The 27728-nt window shown below is 39.4% G+C and overlaps 1 protein-coding gene across 1 annotated transcript; it reads right to left on the bottom strand.

Annotated features, from left to right (window-relative positions):
• Positions 1-7277: 7277 nt before the first annotated feature.
• Positions 7278-27414, bottom strand: LOC139643264 (brevican core protein-like). Its single transcript, XM_071518412.1, has 14 exons — positions 27358-27414; positions 20955-21034; positions 20320-20694; positions 18730-18904; positions 18438-18565; positions 17741-18034; positions 16466-17404; positions 15442-16353; positions 10283-10429; positions 9720-9878; positions 9389-9471; positions 8588-8732; positions 7924-8106; positions 7278-7399 (listed from the first exon to the last, which is right to left on the bottom strand). Exons 1-14 carry the CDS (start codon positions 27375-27377, stop codon positions 7278-7280), a joined length of 3762 nt encoding a protein of 1253 aa, XP_071374513.1. The 5' UTR covers positions 27378-27414.
• Between the last annotated feature and the right edge of the window lie 314 nt (positions 27415-27728).

Genomic DNA, 27728 nt, shown 5'->3' on the forward strand with positions numbered 1-27728 from the left:
TGTGACTTCAGCTGGATCTGCCCCCATCTGGACTTCTGAAACACTGCAGGGACTGAGGCTCTGTTGAAGCAGCATCACCATATTAAAGTGTTTGTCAAATCATCACATATGACCAAAGACATCATGTAAATCAAAGCATGCTGATTTTATGCTCTTTATTTAGTGATTTTTGAGATGGGCAGGAAAAGACTATAATTGCGTTCTTTAGCCTATTGGACTTAAACGAGATGCTGTAGATCAGAGAATTCAAAATGCAAACCAAATGTCTTTGGTTTCTTTATTCTACTGAAAACAACCAACTTGTTTTTGGACATTCATTAGTAAATCAGTATCCAATAACCATGAAGAAACACAACAATAAATGTCAATTACAATGATAAGAGATAATACTTTGTTGTAGCCTATATTCATAATATATTAGACCAAAATAGAAATGCTTGAAGATATCTTTTCTTTGTCCAAGCCACAAAAGCAAAGATTACCAGGAATTGTAAACATGTTTTTTTTTTTACTTGCATGTTCAGAATATCTCAATGGATTGATTGCTTGCTTTGATAAAAAAAGTTATTGAAGCATTGATGAGAAACCTGCTCAGTGAATGATAGTGCAGCAGATTTTGTTTCCTAAGCAGCCTGTGTCTTCCATATTGCTTCTCCGTAGACCCAAATTATAACCTATTTGTCTTTGTGTTTTCACACGAAAGCTTGTCAATCAATCCTCCCACCCCCAGTGCAAATTGGTGCGGTGTGAAAACACCCACTTTATAAACCCTGCAGGTCTAATTGGCTCGGATTAAGGAAGCCATTAGATCAGGGGAGCTGATCTCAAAGCTTTTCTCCTGACTGCAGGCAGCCTGCGCTTTCTTTATGGTGAGAAATTGATACGACTGTCCAGATCCTGTAGTTTCACATGCACAGACATTTTCAAAAGCATCTCATGCACAAAGCACTGCCAACAGTACAAATAACATCAACAGCATGGTGTCTATCAGAGAATGGCTTTACTTCAACATTATGTAATTACATTGGATATTTGTATGTTGTTTGCATGTTATTTAATCATGGTAAATGCCTAAACTGTAAACTGTAATTGATTTTTGTTATGCCCTGAAAATAAAAAATAAAAAAAGCATTGCCCTTATGCTGGTTACATACAGAGTTACATGACTATCTTTACACATGCCATTTGATTGTTTTATGTAGTTGTTTCAGATGTCTAAACATAATTAAAATTGATAAATTATTAATTGTTTTTCCATTCTTATATATTTTTTTACAGGATATAGGATCTGACAGACTAATGCCTGTGGGAAAAATAGTAATATAATACAGTAAAGACAAATAGAACATATATAAGACAATAGCAAATGGGCGGCATTAAACATAACGCAACTGACAATTTGAACATGTTAAGAACATTTTTGGTAGAAATGCATGAATGAAAAGTATGAACAAATATTCATTACAGCATTATGAGGGTGTTCAAAATAACAGCAGTAAACATGAGACAATGAAAAGATGAATGGAAATATGGACAATATGAAAATATATCAAAATATGCAGTTTTAATACATGGAAAAAATATGTGATTTTACATCTTATATACATGATGTGCAAATGTGTGTTGTATTTACATTAACAGGTCTACAGAAGGCCAACTGCACAGCAAATGTCTATGTGCAGATGTGCATTGTAAAATTTGTAGATATACTGTATATATTCACCTTATCAAATATATTCAGTGCAGATGTAGAGAACATGCAGATTTGGAAATTTGGATATGTACATTACTAACTGTTCATCCTGTCAAAAACTCCAGATGGGTAACAGACAAAGTAACAATGTGCCTGGTGAATGTGCCAAACATTAAGAAATATTGTGCAATTTCTCTTGGTAATTGTTACTTGAATTGTTCGTTTTCTTTTTCAGAAAAGAAAAATGACCAACCATTAACAAGCACTGAGCAAGGACCAACTGAGCTGTTTCAGGCTGGCAAGCTCTGTAACTGTTTGTACTGGGCGGCTCCCAAAAATGAGTTCATGTAAAACCTGGGAGGGATCCCACTGCAACTATTGTGCCTCCTCAGGCCTTTAATGTAAAGTTCACATTTATCACTTTTGAAAAAATAAGTCAAAAGTTTTCATTTCAAAATGTGTTATGTCCATTCAAGAAAAAGGTACATATGTTAATGGATATTTTAAATATATAGATACTGTAATGACATCTTTTAAAATGTTCATGTTGTGTAAGAAACTCTCAATACTTTGTAAGTGAATGTGTTAAATTTATTCAAATGGTCAAGATCTCATTTGGGAATTAAACTCTTCAATTATTTTGTATCCCATGACCTTTATAAGTGAAATGTAAAGGCTTGAGTTTTATCAGATGGGAGATGACATATTCCACTGTGTGTGTGTGTGTGTGTGTGTGTGTGTGTGTGTGTGTGTGTGTGTGTGTGTGTGTGTGTGTGTGTGCAGCAGCAGCACACACATATTTTCCTTGAGTATGTGCATGCATATTCTAGTTGTTCGACTAGTGGAAGAGGGCTACACTGCTCCGTCCCCACAACAAAAAGCAATGTGCATTTGGCCAAATTGGAATGCAAGAGAGTGTTGCCACAAAGGTTGTTTGTATCCCAGCGTGCAGAGCCGGAGGGGTGAGGGGTTGTGGGTAAAGCGTATTGGTAAGGTTCCCAGCCAACTTGGCACGCCTTTTCAACTTCTCTTTACCCTTCTGCCTTTTCATGGTGCGGAAGACAAAATGTTGTGAAGTCCTGCACCATTGTTCGATTGCTCTGATATGTTCATTCAAAATCACCTCCTGTTTCCTCTGTAAGTCTGGCAGTTCTTCCCAGAATCTTTTCTCAATACGCATGCTGTGCAATGCATCTGGGAAAATGTGTTTGTTGCAGTGTCGTTACGGTGGTTGATGTCTTAAAATAATAAGAGAATTAGAAATGCTTTGTCTTGGAAAGGGGAAACATTATTTTAATATATCTAATAGTTTCATCTGAACAAAAGGATGATTTCATGTGGACTGTAAATGAGGAATAAATGCTTCTTTGTGCAACAGCTAAAAAAAAAACACCACTACTCACTCCTTTTCATTCCCTAGAAATGTCACCTGTCACTGCAGCACACATTACCAGTCATTATTGAGTGTCAAGCACCTCGCACTTGGGGTGTGGGAGGTGGGGCGACAAATCTTGAAGCTGGCCCTCAATTAGCAAGCCACACTTCCTTTGGAAGAAGGTGGAACTCCATAAAGAGTCCTTAAAGACTGACCTCTGTGCACTCTGCTGCGACCCTGTGACCTCGAGGTCACAGGCCACAATACCATCCCATCTGGAGCTGTGTTACCGACCCGATGGCGGAGGGGAAGGACACCAACCCTCTGTTTTCACGCCGCACCGTGTCACGCTATTGAAGGCCTGAGAACCACCAGAGCCTCCTCTGAGAGCATCCGCCCGTCTTCATCAATTCAAATTCACACTCTGATCAGGTCTGCTAATATGGATCCCGTCTTTGTTACCGTAGTTAGAACAGTAGGAGGGAGTGCTGCACACATACATGCTCACACTGGGGGAGCCGCCTGGAGCAACCAGGGGCCTGTATTGTTGGCTACTGAGCAGCACTAATGTGGATCTGTTTGGGGTTAACTGCCTTGCTCAAGGGCGGTTGGGAAGGGAAAGTGTTCCTCATTTGCCTTCATATTGATGTTGCTCACACACATTGTTGCATTCTGTATGCATACACACATGTAGGAATATTACACACGTGCACGCACAAAATGTTCAAATTCTGATTAAAAGGTTGGTTACACTTCTTTTGCATAGTAAATGCTGACACTCAACTTAATATCAAGTGGCTATAATGTATCACTAAAAGGTTTCAGGTAATTCTCACAATAGTGTGAAAATTAGTCTACAGCTATTCAGTGTCGGGGTTAGAGTTAATCTTGGGGTTGAAGTTTGGTCAGGTTAGAGTTTTATAGGCTGCATAGTAGAGATGCTGCAAATCGGCAAGTGACATTTTGTTGAACATCTACTTTTTTCACCTGATGGTTAGTTCAGCATCAACATTGCTATCCAAATAAAGTGTTACCAAATAGTTTTCCAATTTATTTACAGTGAAAAGGTTTTGATTTGTACTTGTAATTTGAAGTGCATTTACATATTTATAATTACATATTTACAGAGTAATTAAATGTTAACGTGAAATTCCCAAACAGTAGTGTAGACCAGCAGTCTATTAAGATTATTTTAGGTGGCCTAAAATATACATACTGTAAGTTGTACATGTGAGTTGAGATGCAATGCATCACACATTAGCCTGAGGCATTATTTCCTTGAAAACCTGTGAATCTGATGTGTGAGAATTGCAGAGCATCTATTTTTTAAAATGCACATATACTGTGCATTTCCCTTGCAGCAAACTGTCTCATTTAAGATATTTAGTTTCTTCACATGGAAAAGATTGACTATTACTCCTTAGTTTGATAAGTAGGCTACTTATGCTTCATTGCTTACAGGCAATAGAGAATAATGGTGTGAAGATGACTCTGTGTGATGACTCCTGTGAGAAGCAGTCATAACCAGTTATAGCCTAAATCATTGGAAGTGTTTCCAGAAAGGAACATGGAAAGTGTGTGAGCTAGTAGACTGGACTATATAATATGTGTGTGTGGCACGAAACAATGTGATTCAAATATTGCACTTGATAGAAGTATGGCAGGATGTTGGCATCAATATAGGCCATTTTCATTTTCATTTTACATTTTGGACATTTAGTTGATGCTCTTAATCAGTGACTTACAGTGAGTGTAACAATAGAATAAGCTATAAGCAGCTATGATATAGTGTATTCTTGCAATCCACCATGCATCTCACCAAGGAATTACTCAATTTATACTGGCAGATTGGCTAATTTCAGTTTTTCCTACCATAATATGCTAGTGATCCTAACATGGTGTTGTGTGTTGAAACAGTAGTGATATCGAACATTGGTGCCAGAGTCAGTGTTCCATGACATTTTGCCATCAATTTTCCCATCAACCATTCTAACAAATCATGGTACAATGATGCCATCTGGTGGCAGTGAAGGTTACTGTGGTCATGCCTGTCCTCTATACCCTCTCAATACATACAATACTCCCTTCAGTAAATCTGCTGCAGAAACCCTGTGTCTCTTAAAAGTTAGCCTATCAGGACTTGATAAAAACATTGCTGATTTTCCTGATGATTCCTGGGTATTTTCTAGCTTTTTATAATACATTTTCAGTGCTTTTTTTGGTTCAAAGGTCATGAAACTGTTTCTATGCATTGAGGGATCACATTACCAAAAATGTAAAAATATCAAAACAAGATTACTAGAGGCCACAGATGGCACATGTGATGGCAACTATCTTTATTAAAACTACCAGTACACTTATGTATTAACATTTAGGCTGGACATTAGCTGTTTTCCATATATGGATTAAGCTTTATTTATGGAGACTGAAAAAGTAAGGATTTGTATGTCCAATCACTGAGTCATTGTTATTGATCAGCAACTCTATTAATCCCCTGCAGATATTTTAAAACAGACTGGACACAGTAGTGATAACATTGGTAACATTGGTGTTCCATGACATTTTGCCATCAATTTCCCATCAACCATTCCAACAATTCATGGTATAATGACGCCATCTGGTGGCACAGCAAGGGCCACTGTGACCGGACGCTGTCGTCTACACTCTCATTACACACAATACTTCCCTCTCCTGCAGAAACCATCAGGACTTGATAAAACATTGCTGATTCCTGCGTATTTTCTAGCTTTTTACAATACATTTTCAATACATTTTGTTTGGTTCTAAGGTCATTAAACTTTTTCTATGCATTGCGGACAACATTAACTGTTAATTGTTTGTATTTGTAATGACTCTAAACCTTTGAGTAAAAGAGACCAGAAGGTTACAATGCAACCATCACTTTCTGAGGGACGGGATTCTTCACTCAAATACAGTCACCTGGCTAGATTGAGGGGGATAATTCTATAAGATCCAACAGGGAACTGTCCCACAGTGCAAAACACCCAAACAGCGGTCTGCTGGAGTCAGTTTGTGAATGCTTCTGCGTGCTTCACTGTAGGTTGGGCCAGAGGACTTGGTGACATCAAAACCAGGACTCTGCCATTTAAAAAAAAACAATTGGTCCACTGACACATGAAATGAAGCACAAACACAGAGTTATGGGTGGCAAAATAAGAATATGATTTAATCGTTGCTCTGTTCTACAAAACTTTATTACAACATAAAGCTGATGAACAAAACTGTGTCTGTCGGAAACAAAAGGCATCTTTCAGTAAGATGTGGACAGCAATCAGGGTTGTGAAAATTAAGATTTATATTTATTGAATATAGGCATGGTTGCCTTTGTGCCAAATACGGATTGACTTTGTGCTTTGTAGTTGTGTAGTTCTCTGAAAAACTTGAAATGAAAAAATCAAAGATGAATTCGTACCCCTACATTAGTTCGAAAACAAATTTCTTTTTTCCATACTATACAAGGGTCTTGAAGACATTAGCACCATTTTGTATATTAAATTTTGTTCCTTGGTATAACAAAAGCCAAAAATGGCAAAGCTAATGTGAGTGAATAGTGCTTTATGTACATTTGGAGCTGGCATAGTAGTTTACGGTTCACTCATCTGTGTCTTTCTAGTGGAAGGGATCAAAGGTTCTCTTGGATATGAAGGAGTCGTTGAATAATATACAGCATTTTGTTCCAAGCGCTTCATGTAATCAGTTTTAGAAAGCAGACCTGCTGTTTATTAGAAATGTAAGATCACTTACCCTTGCAACTATCCAGGCGTAATTATAAATGAAAACTCAAACCACTTTTTATCAGACAAAATATATTCAGCTCTGACACAGAATGTTCATATTGATAGTGTGGGTGAAAGTGATTTAACTGAGATTGGAATCAAAATAATTACACTGAATTGATCAAAGTAGAAAATAGTATACAGGTCATTAAAAAATCTGAAGTTGTTTGCCTTTAAACAAATGATGATTCCCTCAATAAATCAGTGCCTCACTGACTATTAATCCACTGTGTGTGCTATGGGCTCCTTGGTTCAGAGTACGGTTAATTTTGGCCTGTGTCTCTATGCTGTGTCCTTTGTCCTGTTTGAGCATTCATAAAAGCATTTGATTCTTTTCACCTTGTCATGTTACAACAGCAGATTTAAAAAAAAAAAAAAAAAAAAAAAGGAGATGTGGAAAGTAGTGTGAGTTTTAAAACTTGATGTCCCAGTATTGCGGTGACTCCTTGGTGGCTTCAGATTCATCCTCAATCGTGTCAAAGCTGGTGGTGGTGGGTGACGTCACTCCAGGGAGCACAGCGGTGCCACCAGCCTCTGCAAGGAAATCCACCAAACAAATACACACTGTGAGGCCAGCTTGTAAATCAAAATTGAAAGTATATATGATGTACATGTATGTAACTGTAGATTAATGTGAGTTGCATATGCAGTTATTTCTCACTATGAGTAACACTTCAGTTCATGAATGACTTTGGACCTGTCTGTCATATTAGGTCATCCTGTCCTAGGAAACATTTCATGTCTTCATACACATTATAGATATGTATATACATATAGATACATATACTGTACATATAGTTAGGTATATATGGTATATGAAGGGTTTCATTCCAAAACACTATATAATTTAATTTTGGAAAAAAATGTGCTTCCTAAATTTCATCAGTCAATATTCCAAAACCACAGATGATTCTATCCTCAAAAGCATAACTGTTTTGTAAGTAAAGGTCAATGTTGTGCGTCAATGTTTTCAAATGATGGATATCTCATTTTGGAATGAAACTTTTCAAATTTGTAGGAATGCATGTATGCTTAAGTCGGCTAATCCTTCATCTTACCAGGGATGCACAGGATCTGTGGCTCCTCCCACTTGCCCCCGGACAGACACCTGACCAGAGGGGTTTGTCTCTGTTGGAATCCCTGGCCGCAGTAGTAGCGGACAACTGCATCAGTCTCGTATCTCTGTCGAACCTTTCCAAAGATGGATGTGTTTTGAACTTTGGGTGGTGGACCACACGAGGCTGTTGGAAGAGTTAAAATACCTGAGATGTCAATGTCTTCACAAGCTTGCATCCTCCTCATATGAATGTCCTCTAAGCTAATTGGGGCTTCAGTTTTAATTTTAATATTCAAAACTGTCCACTGTCCAACTTAGAGATGAGATCAAGCTCATGTTGAAGTGCTACACATCCACAGGAATGACATACAGCACACTGAAACAGAATCCATCATGCACTCCGTCTTGCACACTGATATACTGTATAGAAATTGAGTGGTTCAACTGGCAGAAATAACTGATGCATGTAGCAGCCAAAACAACCACATGAGGGAGTTGAAACCACTAAGATATAACATGGTGAGATCTCTATGGTTAAAATGATGACTTCTAATTCTAATTCCAATTCCAATTTCAATTCCAATTCTCTAAATGGAATTCTCTAATCTAATTCTCCAATTTTCTAATTCTAATTCTAATTCTATACCATTATTAATATGACTCACAGGTGCCTTTCTTGCAGGTGTAGGCCAGGTGATAGTTGCACGGCACGTCGCTCCAGCGCCCGCCGTCGTGCCACACCATCACCACACAGTCCTCCCCAGACAGAAAGTAGCTGTCCGGCTGCCCTCTGTACCAGTTCTCATACAGCTGCATACATGGGGAAGAGAGTAGTTTTCAAGTAGTTTTGAATGATTCACGTAAAAAATGTAAATGTAAAGTGTGTCCAAGTTTATGTAATTTTGTAATTCTCTTGCACCTCACTTGACTATCTGACTGACTGCATTTTACAAACTTATATTTCCTATCTTCCTGAAGTCATATCATACAAAAATATCGTGCTCTTTAGGCACAACTCCTCTGTGTCACCCTAAACTATGGGCTTTGAAATTAGTCGAGCACCTGTTTCTGGTAAAACATGAAATTAAATCATAAAAACAGTAGAAATACAGTATATTCTAATTAGCCTGGATGCAGAGTTACTTGTGGACTGGAAAAAGAGAAAAACCATAAGGCTTCCCAGAGGGTGGATGGACTCACCAGTGGTTTGAATCACAAACAAAAGAAGAATCTGCACAATGTCAAATAGAGAATAGAGAATATCCACACAGATGCTTATAATCCAAAGAATAGAGAAATCTAATAGTACAAAAGGAATGAAAAAAGTGACAAAAATAGTACAACAAAAAGTTGATTGTTCCTCTCTTGTGATGAATTGTACATTATTTGCAGTTCACACACCTGTAACCAGCATATTATATGAACTTGTTTTTGATTGACATTCCCAAATTTCTTATATTCCTCACCAGTGGGTTGCCATCAGACCAGCGGAAATCTTCCTCAATGGTCTTGTCATTTAGACCAGTCCACTGGTATTCTTTGTAGTTGCCTGGTGAGGTAGATAATAAGGTGTAATATCCAGTCCACAATCCACAATGAAACTACCATGAGTACATTAGCTGTTTTCCCTTTGTCCTAAAAGAGGTTTTATGGAGAATTAATGAATTAAGCTTTGAAATCCATGTCCACTAAACCACAAATCAAAAACCCTAAAAATGTAGGCCACCAAAGGAAGTTATATCATGTTGCCCACAAATACAGACTAATGTGCACTAACAGGCACCGGTCTCAACCTACTGTTGATGAAGCTCTGCTCCTCAGGGGTCATGATGGACACCAGATGTGCCCCCACCATGCGACAGTGCTGCTCTGCCACCTCCCAGCTCAGCCGCTGGCTGAAGTGCCGGTAGCAGAAACCATGGAACTTATCCCAACCTGGTTCACACTGCTCCAGGTCTGGAAGAAACACAGAGGAAAGACAGGAGACTCAGAGCCTGTAGACATGTTAACAGGTTTACAGCAGGTTTAGCTGTTGCAGATGTAATTGTGAGAGCTCCCTGTATTCACTGAGTGTTGATTGTTTCACATGCAGTACATAATTAATATAATGCATCTGAATGATATTTATAATGTTTTGTTGTGGGCATAAAATAGATTTGGTCAATCTTCTAACAGTGTAAATAGACAACAGAACACATTATATGTGCATTTCCAAATATGAATATTAAAGAGAAGGCTCAGGATTTCTCTTTTTGTTTTTTATAGAATTGGCAACTTTCTATTTGGAATTTGTTAGAAATACTGGTGAAAGTCCAACTTCTTAACAGACATGACAAATGGTTAGTGAGCGGAAAGCTCACCAGTCTGACAGAAGTCTCCTCCATAGCTTGGCAAACAGAGGCATTTAGGGCCTCCATTGTATTCGGTACAGGTGCCTCCATTGAGACAGGGGTCTTCCAGACAGGGATCTGAAACAGAGCAAAAGGTCAGTTCAGCTAACTCTGCAGCTACACAAAAGCACATGTCACACTTGAGGTTGTGTATCATATTATCAAACATTTATAGTGAAACATCTGTAAGAATGTGAAGAACTAATTTAAGGAGGAGGAAGAGGAAAGGGTGGATTTGGTGGCGACAAAAGATGTGAGTAATGTTGATAAAAGATTAAGGAGCTAAAGAACAAGGCTACTCACAATATATAAAGATAAATATTAAGAAGAGAGGAGCCAAGGATTAATGGTATTGCCCCTCTCTTTAAAACCCTTGAAAGTATTTTCCATGTACTTCTCATATATTCAAGATCAAGTCTGTTATGTATGTATCCTCTGTACTATGTATCCTCTAATACCAAATACGTATAATACATGAGTTATGTAAATATATGTATAATAGGATACAGTTTTTCTTTTCCTAAGATTGCATAAAAGGATAGCAGGCTTTAAAGCACATCATCAGACAGAATTACATATTAAAGCGTCATGATCCACATGAGCCAACAGGTGGCGGTAGAGTACAAACTTCAGAGTGTCATGTGAGGACAAACTGGCAGGGAAAAGTTTTTGTGGTCAGTCTTTGATGCATCATCTCGGACAGGTTGAGTCATTCCCATTCAAATTAGCAGGTTTCCTCCCTTCTATCTTCTTCACATCTGCTCTAATTTCTCAACGCCCACTCTACTTTTAAAGATAAAATATTCATGTGATACTTGCGTAAGCTGCAGTCTTGAGAAAGCTAAACTGCATTTGCAATGCTTGACTGGTCCTTTGATTGTGATTGCTCCAAAACCAAGAGAGACAGGTAGGTAGCAGCAAGGTCACAGAGGTGAACTGGATAGCTTTGATTCCCTAGTTTCCCGAAGTGGAATTCTGAGAAAATGTCCACTAGGTCTCAGTTGCACCAGATCTAGAAAAAAGCATCTTAGTGTAGCAGTAAGATGTTTTTAGTTCCACTGTGATGGACAAACATTATCTTATTATTATATAATAGCTGTTGGATTAAAAACTTTGTGTTCCAAAAAGGTAACTTGGGTGGGTGGTATTTTGATTGTCAAATACTTTTTCTTTTTTTTTTTACAATTTCAGAATGCATTTTCTTTTGTATGTTCCAGATTGTGTAAACATGAAACCAAAACAAGAGTGACAGGGTAAAAAAAAACTGAAAATAAATAAATAAATAATTGTTTATACCAATAACTTCTCAGAAGTGGCCTATTGTCAGACAGAAACAAATGCAAAACTTTATAATGAAAAAACTTTACATAGCTGATTAGAATGTTAGCTTCTTAGCATTAGCAGATAGCTAACTAGCTAACATGCTAAGGTAAATGATGATGGGGAAGTAATGTTGCCCTCTGGTGCTTTGAAAGTGAAGTGAAAAAGGGTAAACCTCTCCACAGGGATTCCATTTCTATACAAAAACAATTGCTTGCTATCAGTTAAAGGATAAATTGAGTTTGTTTTTACTAAGCTATATTGCATATTGTACTGAGTTTTCTGGTATGTTGTAGGTAGGCTATTCAAAAGTGACTGGTCAGGTAAAATTCATGGGCTTAACTGGTCATGAGAAATTATTTTGAATTTGTAAATGGGAACACAAATGGGGATTTTTTGTCAGGAGTGAATGCAAGCTATAACTGACTAGCTGTCACTTTCATCCCAATAGAAAGCAGAAATAGACTAGCCAGACCAGGCCAAGAGGCAGACAGTCTGCACAAACAACATGATGCTTGGAAGGTAGTTGTAGGTAGTTTGTAAGTTTTGCCACCTATCATCTCTCTGTAGAGTAACTGTTTACCTGCATCATGTCCATGTCCATTTTTCTACTTTCTAATGCCGATTGATACAACACAATAGTGATTCAGCCTGTACCCAGTTCATGAAAGCTTTCACATTTCACATTTACACACCCGATGTGATTATCAAATCCAAGAACGGCAAGTGGATACTTGTGTCCTTGTATTCTTCCCAAGCTGTCTTGCAGAGAACAAACTTAAAACTCAAAAGCGTGAAGACAGAGAAGCATCCTTACAGTTGAGATGGCTAGAGTGCTTGACACTGTGTGATCAATTAAGACATGCAGGTGTTCATTTTCCCAGCTGATTGAACTGGCTCTGTGCTATAGACTATAGCGCTGTTTGGACGTGATGCGTCGTTCTCGCAATGAATCTTGGGGTTTCCCATTTGTCAAGTCACCATCCTCAGTCAACTTCCAGTAAACTTCATCCGTTGTTTATCTCAACTCTTGTAGGTCCTAGTCAAAGGGTAGTTAGTGAAACACTGTGGCGTAAAAATAGGATGTTTGCAATGTGATTTTCCAAATTGGTCAAAGTAGTCTTAATATAGGTCAGAATGAAGTTAATGTGCATCCAAACTGAAATAAAACATTTTACCAGTTACTGTGGTTTACTTTCCACTGACACCCTATAAACAAGAGATGGTGTGGTGTCTATCATTATACTGCAGCATGTTGGTGTTGAGAGTAAACAGACTCACACTTTTTTCAGGCATCTATCTGTGAGTCTGGTTTTGTCAATATATGGAAGGTAATAACTGGCCTACTCTTGTCTAATGTGAATCTTGGGACTTGTGCATTCTAAGCAATAGCATCATTCAGTTGGCTGGAACATAAACAACTGGGATATGGAAAACCATATGTTTACATGGGATTCCTTTCAAGTTTTCTGCATAAAAACAAGACGAAGAGTCTAACAGCCCCGCGACATTGCATTTGTGTCCCTGCTGGGAATCAAACGTGGATCTCCCAACTGAGAGTCTGCAGTCTAACTCCCTGCGGCACACATTCACCCATGTGACCAAAAGTGGTGAACAGAGCGACCGACCGACAATGCAATCCATAGAGCCCCTGCTGTCGCGGGGCTAAAAATCAAAACTTGTGTGATTATGAGCATGAAACACTCCCTGTCACACATGTAGGCCTCATTCAACTTTAAGTATCATATGCACATTGTTCTCACTAATAGTAAATAATACAGAAATCAAAGACTTGCACACTAACCCTTTTTGTTTTATGTATTTTCAAGTAAAATAAGGTTGGCATAGTGGCTCAGTGTTTAGTACTGTCTGTGTGGTGTTTGCATGTTCTTTCTCCCATGGTCCAACGACATGCAAGGAGACTCTAAATTGCCTGTAGGTATGATTGTGAGTGTAAGTGATTTGTATCAGTCCTATGATGGACTGGTGACCTGTGCAGGGTGTTTCCCTGTCTTCTGCCCTATGCAAGCTAGGATAGGCTCCAGCCCCTCCTGACCCTTTATAGGGATAAGCAGATAAAGAATGAATGAATTTGTGGTGATATGCATACAACAGTAGACATCAAAAATGATAACTGCAACCATGTATTAATTGGAGCCTGCAAGTAGGTTTGAGTTTAACAGTGAGAACACGCAGCAGACATGGATCAATGTGACGCACAATGTAAGGCACCACCGAGTGAAAACAGTGAGTGATGTATGTTTTTTCCTCATCTAAAGGAAAACAAACAGCAAACTACTGGATTCTGTTGTATGTTAAGTCCTATATAATTTACTTTTCATGACTTTGCTTTCAAATATACTTTGTCCTAAGATAAGAATAATGTGCTTCATTATGTTTTTCAAATATGTGATTTTGTTAATAGGCTTTTTCTTGAGTGAAATTGAAGAGGTTCTCGCACACAGAAAAACACCGGGTTGATGTAAAATGTTAAACTTGTAACTGCCCGTGTGTTGAATGGCAGTAAGTGAGTGGCGACAAGCTCTTTTAATGGTACTCCTATTTATGCCAACACACCCAGGTCTGCAGCTGCCATTTTGAGTTGTAGAAACCCATGTGTGTATACACACTACTAAATTGTGCAAAGCTGTAATTAAAATTTGAACCTAAAACATTTGACTGAAGGAAAAACAAAAACAGATTTATCGACCATAGTCAGGCAATAAACAAGCCTCAATTAGTTGATTTTATCATTCTTGTACCTACAAAGACAATACAAATTTTGAAAGATCATGATTAAACGAGTGACCATGACTTAAGTATGAAATAGTAATGACCCATAAAGGACCTTTCAAAACGTATTGCTAAAGGATTCCACACACAATAAATCAATACTGAACACCTTTTGTGCTTACAAACATAATATTCTGTGCGTTCATTACTAGACTGTCTAGAATAGCAATAGAATTCTTAAAATCTGATGAAAGAGTACAATTATTAACTAAACATTTGATGACCTGACAGTTTAGGGATTAAATATCTGTTCAACAATGTAATCTATAAAAACATCATTGCAATTGCATTGGTCAGTGCTGTTACATTCAACATTAATGCTGTTACATTCAAGAGAAAGATCCAAGTCCCTTATCCAGTTATTTCCAGATTACTGCAGAAAATATTGTCTGTGATTTTTGACAGTTAGCCAGAAGAAAGTGATGGTGATGAGCAGTCAAAACACTGAATTTGTACGTGTATAGTATGGAGATAGGGTACCCTCTGAAAGTAAAATCCACTGATAACTGTCAATGTACTATGAAAAATTTGGAACAATTTTGGAACAAATGCTATAACCTGGACATCACTCTTGCAGGGGAAAATCATTGTAGAAGAAGCATTGAAACACTCATTCATAGACACACCAAATAACCAAATACCAAAACCATACCAAATAACATACTTCATAGAAGTCAATCTTTGGATGAGGAAAAAAACATCATGCACAACAAGACTGGTTTGTTGACAAATGTCAGATGGGAGCTGTCCCAGGTGTAAGTGTCTTGGGAGGGGGTCACAAGGAGAAGGGTGAGCAGTGTTTTAAGGGGAAGAGGAAAGAGTCAGAGGGGTGAGTGGACTTGCTGAGACAAAGAGTGAGACAAACGTAGAGGTGTGGGAAGTCATTTGAAAGGTTGTGGTTTACAGAAAATGGAGCAAGGCAGGTTGGGCAAAGGAAAGACCAGGGATTTAGTGCATCGTCGCGTCGAGCAGCAAGAGGAGGGCGGTTAGGTTGATTAGAGTGGCTTTAACATTACCTGAAAGTTTCCCTGTACCGTCTACAGCAGCCCTCTCATTGGGCAAGATAAGCAGGGTGGGCGGCTGGGTGAGACTAAATTCAAGATCCACCCGACCTTGATCCACTGGTGGTATAAGGGCTGTCACCTTCTGCGGCTCAGCCGTCTCATGGAAAGCTTTTGGTGCTGAGGTGGGTGGGCTCCAGGTGCGTGTGGACCACAGTGTGGAGGTCGTCGTGGTCGCAGCAGTGGGCTCTGTGCTTGTGACGTCTGGCTCTGCTGAGGAATCTGGAGTTACTGTTGAGGAGGGTTCCCTGCTGTACTCAAGACCATCTAGAGACTCTTGTGGTCCATAGGTGGTAGACGGCAGAGTCCAGTTAGATGTTTGGGAATCAAGGGGGGAGACAGTAACCTCCTCTTCCAGGGTTGGTGTAACTGTGGTAGGTTCATGCCCACTTCCCTCCTCATGGGAAGCAGTTGTCGGATCCACATGCAGCCTATGAGCAGATGTTTCATACCCTGCTGTGGGGGAATCAGTAAGCAGCTGGGAGGTGTTGGACATCTCTGGAGATTCAGTGGTGGATAAACCTGCTCCAGAAACTAGGTGCTCTTCAGACTTCGATGGGTGCAGCTGCTTTTCTTCAGAGGAAATACTTTCCATGGTGACCATAGTGTCATCAAATTCTAAGCTAGTACTGCCTTCCTGTCTAGAAATGGAGGACTCCCAGGGATGTGCTGTTGTGGAGTACACATCCAAGCCCAGTTCTTCAGAGTGCTGCAGGCCAGATGAGATGCTCAGATCTGGAACTCCAGTCTGAGACTCAGTAGGGATGGCGGTGGCTGCAGCAGAAGGTGACAGGCGAGGGGTGAAATCAGAAGTAGAGGATTCTGATGTGGCAGGGGAACTGTCTGCTCCAATGTCCAGGTCACTCTCTGGAAAAGAACATGGGGCATTATAAGAGTTGAGTAAATCCAACTACTTAATTATTGATGTGTATTCTCTCAGAATGCTCATAAATAGAAATTGAATTCATATTAGCCATACCTTGGGAACTATCTCCAGACCCATCCAGAGGGAACCACATTGAAGTTAGCTCCCTGATGGGCAGGGTGGTTTGGGCTGGTTGGGTAACAAGCTCTCCTGCCTCTCCTTGGGACTGAGTTGAGAGAGATGTCTGCACAGGTTCTTCTACTACTGCCTCTTCCAGCTTCATTTGAAGCATGGGGTTAAGGGTCATAGGGGTGGATTCTGGGATATTCTCCTCTTGACTATGGTTGCTGTCTATTTTGCTGTTATTGGCTTCTAATCTTTCAAAATCCAAAATTGTCTCAGGCATTGGTTGGAAGTGCTTTGACCCATCAGATAGCTGGGATTCATGTTCTTCAAGGTTTATGTCTGGCATTGGCTGGTAATGCCTGTGAGGTTCATATGAAGGTTCAGGGAACCCTGGGGTGTTTTCTAGCTTGGGCTGGTGAAGGCTGAAGTTCCCTTCGTGGTGGGAACCCGTCTCATTGTTGGCACTGGGCAATAATGATGTAGGATGTGGGGAATTGTAGCCATCTGTGTTGTTGGTGGAACTGGGCAGCAATGATGTAGGATGTAGGGAACTGTAGCCATCTGTGTTGTTGGTGGAACTGGGCAGCAATGATGTAGGATGTTGGGAATCGTAGTCCATTTCTGTAGGAGGCAAAGTTTCGTCAAAAGGCTGAAGGAGGTCCAACGAGGCTGTGGTGTTGAGGGGAGACTCTGTTGTGTCTGACATAACTGTTGGGTGTGTGCCAACCAGGTCTTCCCCAATGGAAGGGCCTGAGAAAAAGGGGAGCGATTCCAGGGCGCTCTGAGCCTCTCGTTCCACTTGCTCTGAGTGTTGGCTCAGTTGCAGTTCTTCATCTGTTTCCATAAGAATGACCACATCTTGTCCAATGTCCTCAGGTTCTGTGGCCATGTAGTCCATGGGAGAGTCAGTGCGAGCATTTCCATTACCTGTAGAGGATAGATAAGTTATTGCAAATAAGATTTATAGAGAAAAAACATCTTTTGTACTGTTTTTACTTTCTGGTTATTGTCATTAGTATATTTATATATTTCAAAATCAGCAAAAACACTTCATTATTGACTTAGCTAGCTACTACTATGTTTAGTTCTTAGTTGTTTTAGGTTTTCACATGATCAAAATTTTCAGTGTGAATTCCCATACAAACTGATATTAACCTAATTGAGTAGCATAGTTGACTAGAAGTTGCATATCCTATGAATTCTTGGCATTTAATTGTAATTTTTCATTTGGATTTTCACATTTTGGAAACCTCAAATGCACACCTTTGAAACAATAAACATCATTACGACTGGATGGTTCTGGGAAGCCCGTTTGGTTGCTGAAGCGGTAGAGGGTTTTGACACCGGCCTGGGGCCCACCACAGCGCTCCCTGGGGGTTAGGATGGGGTAGCGCACACTGCCATCAGACAGCCAGCCAGGGCTGCAACGGTCCAGTCCCTCACTCCATGCCAAGTACAGCTGTCCTGTTGTAGCAAGCTCCGCCCCTGCAGCTCTGCAATAGGACTGTGCCTCATCAAATGACAACTGCTGTGGGATGGGGTCATGGAACACCTCGCCTACAAGCACAAAATATTTCAAATGTGGACTTTTTTCATACAGAGATAAAAAAAAATGTCCTGTATCGAGTAGGATAGTAGAGATCATTAGGAGACACTGTTGTCACATTGTGTATCTCCACTGTTATTCTCAGTACTGAATACTGAATATTGGACTAATCTCTGTTGCCTCTTGCTTTTTGTTAAATTTGCTTTGTGACTATGATTGAAGGTATCATGGAAAGAAGCAACATGATGACAGATCATCTGACTTGGCAAAGTGACAGAAACTGCCCTTGATAATGATATTGCTACCATATTCATTGGCAAAATATTTTTTTCACCTAAGATAAGGATTAAGTAGATACTTTGCTTTAAGCAGGATCATTTATCTTCCTATGATTAAAGGTGTTACAATTCATACCATCAATTTGCTCCACATAACAGTACACATCAAATAGATCCTCTGGATCCAATGTTCCATAGTTCCTCACTCCTGGTTGCCCATCCATGTCTCCATAGCAACCTTCACGGGGCACTTGGATTGGGTACCTGTGGAAGTGGTGCAAGTATGGAAGCAATCAGCATTTCCTCCTCACATAAAATAAAATGACCATGGTTATACCTTAGATAAGGATAGGAATAAAATCCTGGCTTTGATAGTTTTAGTCAAAAGTATATTATATATTGGGCCATTTACAAAATTGGTGAGATACCTGACAGACTGGTCTGCCAGCCAGCCAGCATCACACTGCTCATAACCATCATAATAAGCTGCCAACAACTGGTCAGGAGTGGCGATCTGTGCCCCGATGCCCTCACAAGCCTTCTGGGCCTGGTCGAAGGAAAATGCATACCGGCCCAAGGCATCCCTATAGTGGAATACAACACCTAAACACACAAGCATGCACACACAGACGCACATGCACACACACATACACAAACACACATTATTAACACTTTTATATACATACTATACGAGAAGGTCCTGGGATAATAGCATTTTACACAATAAGGACACAGTAATACCAACTTATAGCAAAAGCAGTCAGAAGCATCACTGTAGCAGTCACACTGCATGTCTTCTGTATCCTATAAACGGACTCATACCTGTGAGTTCAAGGTCTAATTTATCAAGCAAACTGAAGAGTAGGAATATGAGGATCAGATCTGAGGATCAGTGACCAAGGGTTCTGCAGCCTACAGAGAGCTCAAAGTATTTGGACAACAACATAAGGTTTAATATTTTTTAATATGTTTAATACTCTTATGGGCTGGAAGTGAAGTGACACAGTGACTATACAGTTAAAGAACAGAATACCAGCTTAAATTTTAGTGTAAATTTTTGTTCGAGGAAGGAAAAGAAAGGTCTAGTTGATTGTCATCAGCATGGTAACTTTCCTACCACAGCTATGCCGATGACACCTAACTTTACTTTTCATTCCTCTGAAACTATAAGGCTTCAATGTGCATCTCTGCTGGCCAGACTGACATCTTCCCACCACCACAAGCTCAACCTTGGCAAGAGTGAACTGCTCTTCTTCTCTGGAAAATTCTGCCCTCAAAACTACACTGACTCCTTCCTAGAATCCTGGTGTGATCTTTGAAAACCAACTGTGGTATGATGCTCATATCGCAGCCACAATGTAGGATCATACACAGCAACATCTGCTCAAACAGATTCCTCCTCTCCAGGGAAAAAGCCCGGTTCTTTGTTCAAGTTCTACTTTCCTGGCCGGGTTTCATGGGCACTCCCTTCAGCACAACTCATTCAGCATATTGTACCCTTCCTGTCTTTAACCATGTCAGATTCTCCCTTCTTGCACTCCCTCTATTGGCTCCCTTCATATGTACAGTACACAGCTACAGTTTTCTACTTTTGGTCACTGAGAAGCTCCACTGCATCAGTTGGGGATTAAATGCCTTGCTCACGGACACTTTTTTGACATGTTTTTGACTACTTTGACTGAAAAATGACAAGTTTATTGAATATAATCTTCATTTGACCAAATGCTTTTGGTTGCCATGTGGATACATGTACAAAAAGGACTGTAGTCTTTAACTGTTGATCTGATATAGCAGTCTTCACTTTAGCCTCATAGTTATTTTGTAATTTCACATCCAAAGTAATAAGAGCCAAAACATTAAACAGTGTGTCACATATGGAGCCCATGTATAAATCTCATAGATCCTCAGATCAGTTTTCCAACTCATAAACTTAAATCTAGCCAACTGAGCTTGACAATTAAAATCATAAACATAAATAACAGAGAAACCCACAAAAGTGATATCTTTTGTTTTGTTACCTTTGATCTTGAGTTGTACAAGGTCACTGGCATCCTCCAGGCCCTGCTGCACCTCGCAGCGATAGTGGCCTGAGTCGCTGGAGCGCAAATCACCCAACCACAATGACAGGTCATCATTGGAAGAAGTATAGTTGAGCAAGGCGGCGCGGTCTCGGTATGCCTCGTTGATCTTCACCCTATGACCCCGCGCCACCAGGATCTCCGTCTCCACCCCATGGGACACCACACTCCACTTGACCCGGGGAAGTATAGGGGAAAAGGAGGAGGTGGGTGTAGGGGACAGGGACACCAAGCAGGGGACGGTGATGGAGCTGCCCAGTGGGGCAAAGACGAGGGCTGAGTGGGGGATGTTCACCTGGAGCTGTCGCACCTCATCTGAAAACAAGAGGGGTAGAAGGCAGAAGAACAGTGCTGTGCTGTACAGTTGCATAGAATAATTGGATGAATCATCAAGATGTAATTTGCATTATTTGCTTGAAATTGAAAGACAAATTTTAATACTGTTTTTAAAGTACTCTCAGGGGCCAGCATAGTATTTGGAACAGAGTATTTGATTACTTATTTAAAAAAAAGCCTGTACATTTTCATTAAAAGTAAGATATGAAAATCCATAACATGGGAAAAAGTAGAAGTACCATGTGCATATGGAGATTGGGCAGGGAAGGCCAGAGTGAGATGGCAGACGGCACAGAGTAGTGGAAGAAGTTGGACATGTCTATGGAGATAAAGAAGCAAACACAGTAAGAATGAAGATAAGATAAAATATGTCACTGATGAAAATTAATAAAGCATTCTTAAAGCAAACTTGGGGGGGGGGGGGGGGGGGGGGGGGTAAAAAAACATAAAAATGACACCAGCAAATTATTTCTCCTCTCCTCGGTTTTCAATTTCACACACATTTAACCTTTAATAGGCAAAGCGAGTTCTGGTACTGAAAGTTATGTACTGTGTTGGTTCAGCTGATTGGTGGCATGCTCCACTGATCTTACCAAATTGTTGTACTGGAAGATTTAAGGTCATGATTTACACACCCTTGTATATGTTGTTTAGCTGTGCTATTGCAACTTATGTTGTTTCTGCTACCACCACCCCAGCATCCACCTATTTCGGTTCCATCTTAACAAGACATTTAGTCTATTATCGTAATTTTCATAAAATAAGTAAAAAATCTGCCAGTAAGGTTACATAATTTCACTTGTTTCCAATGTAAATCAACTTGTTTAAAGAATTTTGTAGATTCAAGTGTCATTTTTGTAATAGTAATGTAGTGATTTGCCTTTTTTCTGACTTTTCTGAATTTTTGACATTTGTACAAAATTCCTGCATTGCAAAACTGCATTGGAAGCAAGTGGAGTTATTTCACCCCACTTGCAGAATGTTTCTCTTGTTTTAAGAAAAATAAGATTTGAAGGCTGAATATGAAACAAAATGACTCATTAAGATGGACGTTTTTTGCAATGGTTTGTAATCTTGCAGACTAAGTCCCCATGCATATGGAATATGCAACTGATATCCTAGGGAAATCTTAGGGGAGGAATGGTAAGACACATCAAAGTGACTAAAGAATATAATCTTGGTAAATTCACCCTAAAATCTGCCTGTGGGGATGAGGAAGAGAATAAATATTGTGAAAAGGAAAAACACCAAAAAAAAACAAATGATGTCTGTAATATTCATACCTTGGATAATGATAGAATTTGTTTTAGCAATTGACATATATCAGAAAATCAGTGTAATCCGCTGATTTTGGCAGAAAGGTGATAATTTTTTTAGGAATCATAACTTGGATTTTGTGGTAAACCCAAAGTTGGTGTAAAAAACTTTTATACAAGGCCCATGAGATACTGAACCTATCACGGAGCCCCGACACAGAAAGGAGCCACTTCTCTGGCTTCCAAAGGGAAGCTGGGAGCACAAGCGTCTGACCGCAGGCCATTCATCACCTCCGTGAGCTAATGACACGTCTCCTCAGCACAGCGGCACCCTGCCAGCTCTCCGTCACCAGTCTGGCCCTGTTATTAACCCAGCAGGCATGGCAGGCCGCTCACACTGACCTCAAACAACCTCTCTGAGGCGGCCATGATGAAGCTGGAAATGTTCATTCATCATTACAAAGCAGCGTTCTGGGTTTTCAAGATTCCAAATTACTTTTCAGAGTTGTTAAGAGTCAAAAGTGCTGATAGGATTCAGAAGAGCGATCGCATGTAAGACAATTCTTATGTACATAATATTTATTAAGGTATCTCTTCTCAGGTTGTTATTGTAAATCACTTTTTGGATCTTGATAATACACTTTTAGTTGCTTCACATGCAACACATCTTTTTGCTTTTTTTAACATGTGTTATGTTACGTAATGTTATGTCTGCTATCAAACCAGCCCACTCTTATGCTGTAGTAGGAAATCATGTGATCTAGCACCTGAACAACAGGAGATGACATTGAGAGTACAAAATCTTTGAAACAATAATCTCTCCATGAAATAGATTAGCCAGTGGCCAGATGAAAGCCCATATTGATTTCACCTATCAAATCAACTTTATTCATAAAGGGGAGATGTAGAAACAGTGAAGGAACTGGCATAAAGAAAGATTTTCAAGACATGGATTATGAAAAAAGGGTGCAGCTCAATATTATGAAGATGCTCCTAATATACTCAGTTATTTCAATGAAATCATTTGTGCTGGTCTTGCTTTTAATAAAGAGGCCAAGGGACTTGAAACAAAGAAGTCCCAGATCCTTTGACTGTTGCTGATGCCACCAACACAATCGGTCCCTGCTCCTAAATCACACTCTTGATAGGAAAATGTTGAAAAAGAGCCTCTGAACAAATCCATAGCTAGAGCATAGAGGGCGTACTGTCTGTATGTGTGTGTGTGTGTCTGTGTGTGTATGTGTGTGTGTCAGCAGGACTGGCTGAAGTGCTTCAGTCTTTTCCATCTAGATAAAGTTCTAATGAACCAACATCAGATTCAGCAGCTCTGACTCAGTTCTCCATTTTGACAAACCCAGCCTCATTATGAGGTCTATATATATTCAGCCATTTGGTCAGCCATCCAGACATGCGTCAGCACAGCTGTGTGTTCAGGGTGGGAGAATAATGGCTGCCATGCAATACGATAGAAACCGTCTCCTGTTCTGTCAGTGGAAATATTAGTGGAAACATCATTGAGGCCAGAACCACAACTTAGTGAGCTGAGGGAGTTTATCAAGCATCAATGAAATCTACTTTTGCTGCATCTGTACGTCAAATACATTCATCATTCTTAAGAGTCGGTACAAACAAAGCTCACTGACTTGTGTCATATTAAATGGCCTTGTTTTTTGGTAGAATAAATGTTGTCTGTTTCCTCGCCAGCTGGGTGAACTCCACTGGTTGGTATCACTATTAGTATTCTTGACAAGAAAACGGTTCACAAAAAGCGAGCAGTGGGCCAGGAGGACAGCTGCACACTGTGCTTTCACTTCATACCAACTCCCTTACAAAAACCCTCGGGGAAAATTAAAGGACAGGCCACTGGCACGCTTGCTTGCTTGCTTGCTTTTTCTCTTTTCTTTCTTTCTTTCTCTCTCTCTCTTTCTCTCTCTCTCTCTCTCCTTTCAAGGATGGAAAAGAAAGTTAAAAAACCACTAAGAATCATTTTAGAGCAGGCTTTGTAGAAAAGGAGTGGCCACATTAAGACACTGTCCAGAAATGTTTCAAATGGTATAATTGTTATGAGAGTATGTTTAAATATTGGTTTGTGTTCATCCTAACGCAGTCAGATTGATGACAGTGGAGAAAATTCTGGTTGGTGCTGGTTATTTTGCGAATTCTTTGGACCACATTTTTCAGTGAGGTCTTTGGCCTCGCAGTCATCTGGCCTCTGGCATTTCTGCTCTTTTTAATCAGATAAAGAATGAAGACAAGTCAGGCTAGAATCAATGCCACCCACTGCATTTATGGGTCTAGAAACAGCAGTCAGTGCATTATCTACATGCAGAACGAAGCCAGTCTCATCCTTGTGCAGAAACAGGAAAAGACTGATTACATGTTGGTCATCAGTGGAAGTCAGGCATGAAAAACGAGCATGAAAATGGATAAAAGTCATGTCAGTGCTGCACTGCAACAACAAGCTTGCACACTACATCTAGTGGGTGGCCTCTGCAGTGCTTCGCATCAAGGTCAATTCAAACAAACCACTTCTCTAAACAACGACCTGGAAAATGACTCCTGATCCCAGTTTAGCCGGGTCAGACTTGCTGTGACACCATTTCAAGATTGATGTAACGTTAAGCTTTGTGGAGTGCGGAGCTGGAACTGGCTTTGTCATTGTATCTGCTCATTCTACAATGTGATTGGCTTTTAATGAGGTAGAAATCCACTCTAGTCTAAATCTCTCTGATTTATTCCTGTTCTTTTGTCTTCAGGTTTTTAATGCATCTGTCTTTGGTCTCTCTCCACATCTTCCTCTCTCTTACCTATCAACTTAATACTTAACTGATATATTTTCAAATCTAAAATCAAAGGTTGTCGGAGGTTGCCCAACAAATTCAACATTTAAATTGTTTTTGCAACTTGGAAACCAATATCAATATCAAATTTTTTTTGTCATTTTTGATTCTAGGCTGAATTCTGAGAAAAAAAAAAGTCTGAGGAACTATCAGTGTTACAGTATTTCTACCATTTAACAAATAATTAGAGCATTTCTATATTTTCTGACTTGTTATTCATGCTTTTATTCCATCTCGTACTGACTAATTTAACTCCCTATATTCCTCCTGTTTTCATCTCCAGCTATGACAGCATGCCACTGCTAGGCTTTTAACTAGAAATAAGGGAAATATAATATAACTCTCATTGTAGCTATACCTTAAATTGGCTTCCAGATTAATTTTGCATGGATTTTAATTTGTTATTGATTATTTTTAAGACAATACATGGCTTGGCCCCATCTTATATTACAGAGCTTTTAACTCCTTATGTACAGAATACAGCTTATTGTTGGATCTACAGATAAATGTCTTTTACTGCTCCAAAGTCTAGATAACAAACAAAAGGTGTTCAAGCATTTGTGATCAGGGTCCCTAAACTTTGGACCAACATGTATGAGGAAACATGATGGGCAAACTCTGTATCTTCTTTTAAAACACGACAGAAAATTGATTTTTATAAACATGGACTTAATTGGAAATGTTTAATTGCTCTCACTGTGCTATAGTCGTAATGTTACTTTGTCTTTTGGGAGTCCAGTATGGTTTCTGGGTCACACTTTATTTGGATTGTCCAATGCTGTCACTAAAAAGTTTCAGGTGATACAATAGTTTGAAAATGAGTCTATAGATGTTAAATGTCTGGGTCAGGGTTTGAACATCTACTTTTGTCACCTAATAGTTGAGTATCATCGTTGGTCTCCAAATAAAGTGTTACCAGTTTCTGAAATTTGTCTTATTAAGTTACTATTATGCAGTGGTGGAAGAAGTACTCAGATCTTTTACTTAAGTAAAAGTAGAAATACCACAGTATAAAAATACTCTGTTACAAGTAAAAGTCCTGCATTCAAAATGTTACTTAAGTAAAAGTACAAAAGTATTAGCATCAAAATGTACTTAAAGCAACAAAAGTAAAAGTACTCATTATGCAGAATGGCCCATTTCAGAATAATACAGTATATATTATATTATTGAATTATAATTATTGATGCATTAATGCGTAAGCATCACTTTAATGTTGCAGCTGGAAAAGGTGGGGCTGATTTCCACTACTTTATATACTGCTGGGTAGCTTACAGTAATCTATAATAATACATCACAATCATCATTAGTTGATTATATTTTGTATTAATAATCTGAATCTGCAAAGTGACTAGTAACTTAAGTTATCAGATAAAGGTAGTGGAGTAAAAAGTACAATATTTCCCTCTGAAATGTAGTGGAGTAGAAGTATAAAGTAGCATAAAATGGTAATACTCAAGTACAAGTACAAGTACCTCAAAATTGTACTTAAGTACAGTATTCGAGTAAATGTACTTAGTTACTTTCCACCTCTGCTATTATGATTGCGATAAGGTGTTTTGACACAGAATTATGTATGCATCAAGGTGCTACATTTTGCTGGTGGTTAATCAGCAATTAGGTACCAGAGAACCAAACCAGTGCCTCCCAGTTCCACCTGGTCCATGAGGCAATATCACATTAAAGAGCCATCTGATACCAAATAAAAAAGAGGAATTATACTTTACTTGTTGTTCTTCTCTCTCTCTCTCTCTCTCTCTCTCCCTCCCTCCCTCCCTCCCTCCCCACCTGGCCATTAATGAGTCCACATGGACCCTGAGGTGGACCATGGAAAATAAACAGAGGAGGCAAAGTGTGCACTTAAGCTAAAATGCTGCTGGCTTCTTGTGTCTCCTGCTGGGCAAAGGAAAAACATTTCAAAGCTTAATTCACCTTGATCCCAGAACAGCAGTATTTAAAACCAAAGAAATTTGTACATAAGTGGTTTCTTAAATTAAAAAAGTAATTCAACCCAAATGTAGTGGTCTGGAGTCTATCTGATATAGTTGATTTGTTTAGCTGCAGAAATGCACAGCACAGTCATTCCATGTAATGTCGCTGTCACCTTTCCCCATTCATTCTCATGGGAATTGTACATTTGTGTGGAATATCATAAATATTCATTTCATAAATATCTGTTTTCTTGCTTCTATAGATGATACCTCCGAATGAACGTTGTTTATTTGAGAAAGTATAATTGTGTTTGTCAAATATTAACCTTCCTAAGGAAAAAGTTCTTTCTGAAATAAGTGCGTCAACTATTACGCCAAATGACATTTTCTGGAGGACAAAAAAAAACTACTGTAGCCTACTACGCCTACAATTTCAGGACCTGCATTGGGGGAAAGCAGCAACTATTATCATGCAATTAACTGATAAAGACGACTACAGGTAAATTTGTCAAATTGACACTATAATAATAAATGACATTATAAATAAAAAACAACTTTGAAATGACCAAGACCGCATCCACTACGCATAATCAATCCAAGAACGCAAAAACCTACCGGATTCTTCTCAAAACCATTTCAGCGGATGAAGGATGGATTTATCTCTTGATTGGGAAAAGTATTCTCCGGCTGTCCGGCTCCAGTCGGCTTGGTGCAGTGCGACTGTCCCGCCAGAGGTAAGCGGCACTGGATGCTCTGCGCAGGTATGAGGACTTGAGTCCGACCGACTCCGAGGCTTGGGGAGAAAGGAGGGAGTTCAGAGAAAGTGAAGCCGAATATGAAATGCTGAACTGCCCACTTTTTTCACCCAACAATCGGGATGGAGATGGCGCATGTCTGTCAAAGGGGATCGGGAGGGATGACATCTAAAATAACCGATGTCATAGGCTATTAACTGAGAACTGCATTTAGGAGGTGGCCTATATGGT

This window comes from Centroberyx affinis, unplaced genomic scaffold, assembly GCF_046629955.1.
Source record: "Centroberyx affinis isolate AG114_WGS23_722 - 3 ecotype Tasmania unplaced genomic scaffold, CSIRO-AGI_Caff_v1 ptg000046l_1, whole genome shotgun sequence".
Lineage (NCBI taxonomy): Eukaryota > Metazoa > Chordata > Actinopteri > Beryciformes > Berycidae > Centroberyx > Centroberyx affinis.

Excerpts from the sequence above, each read along its gene's own strand:
- LOC139643264 (XM_071518412.1), bottom strand. The coding sequence starts at position 27,377 with ATGGTTTTGAGAAGAATCCG. Across the intron at positions 8,733-9,388 it reads GGTCTGATGGCAACCCACTG|CTGTATGAGAACTGGTACAG; the intron begins GTGAGGAATATA and ends CCATGTATGCAG. Across the intron at positions 7,400-7,923 it reads ACAGATCCTGTGCATCCCTG|AGGCTGGTGGCACCGCTGTG; the intron begins GTAAGATGAAGG and ends ATTTCCTTGCAG.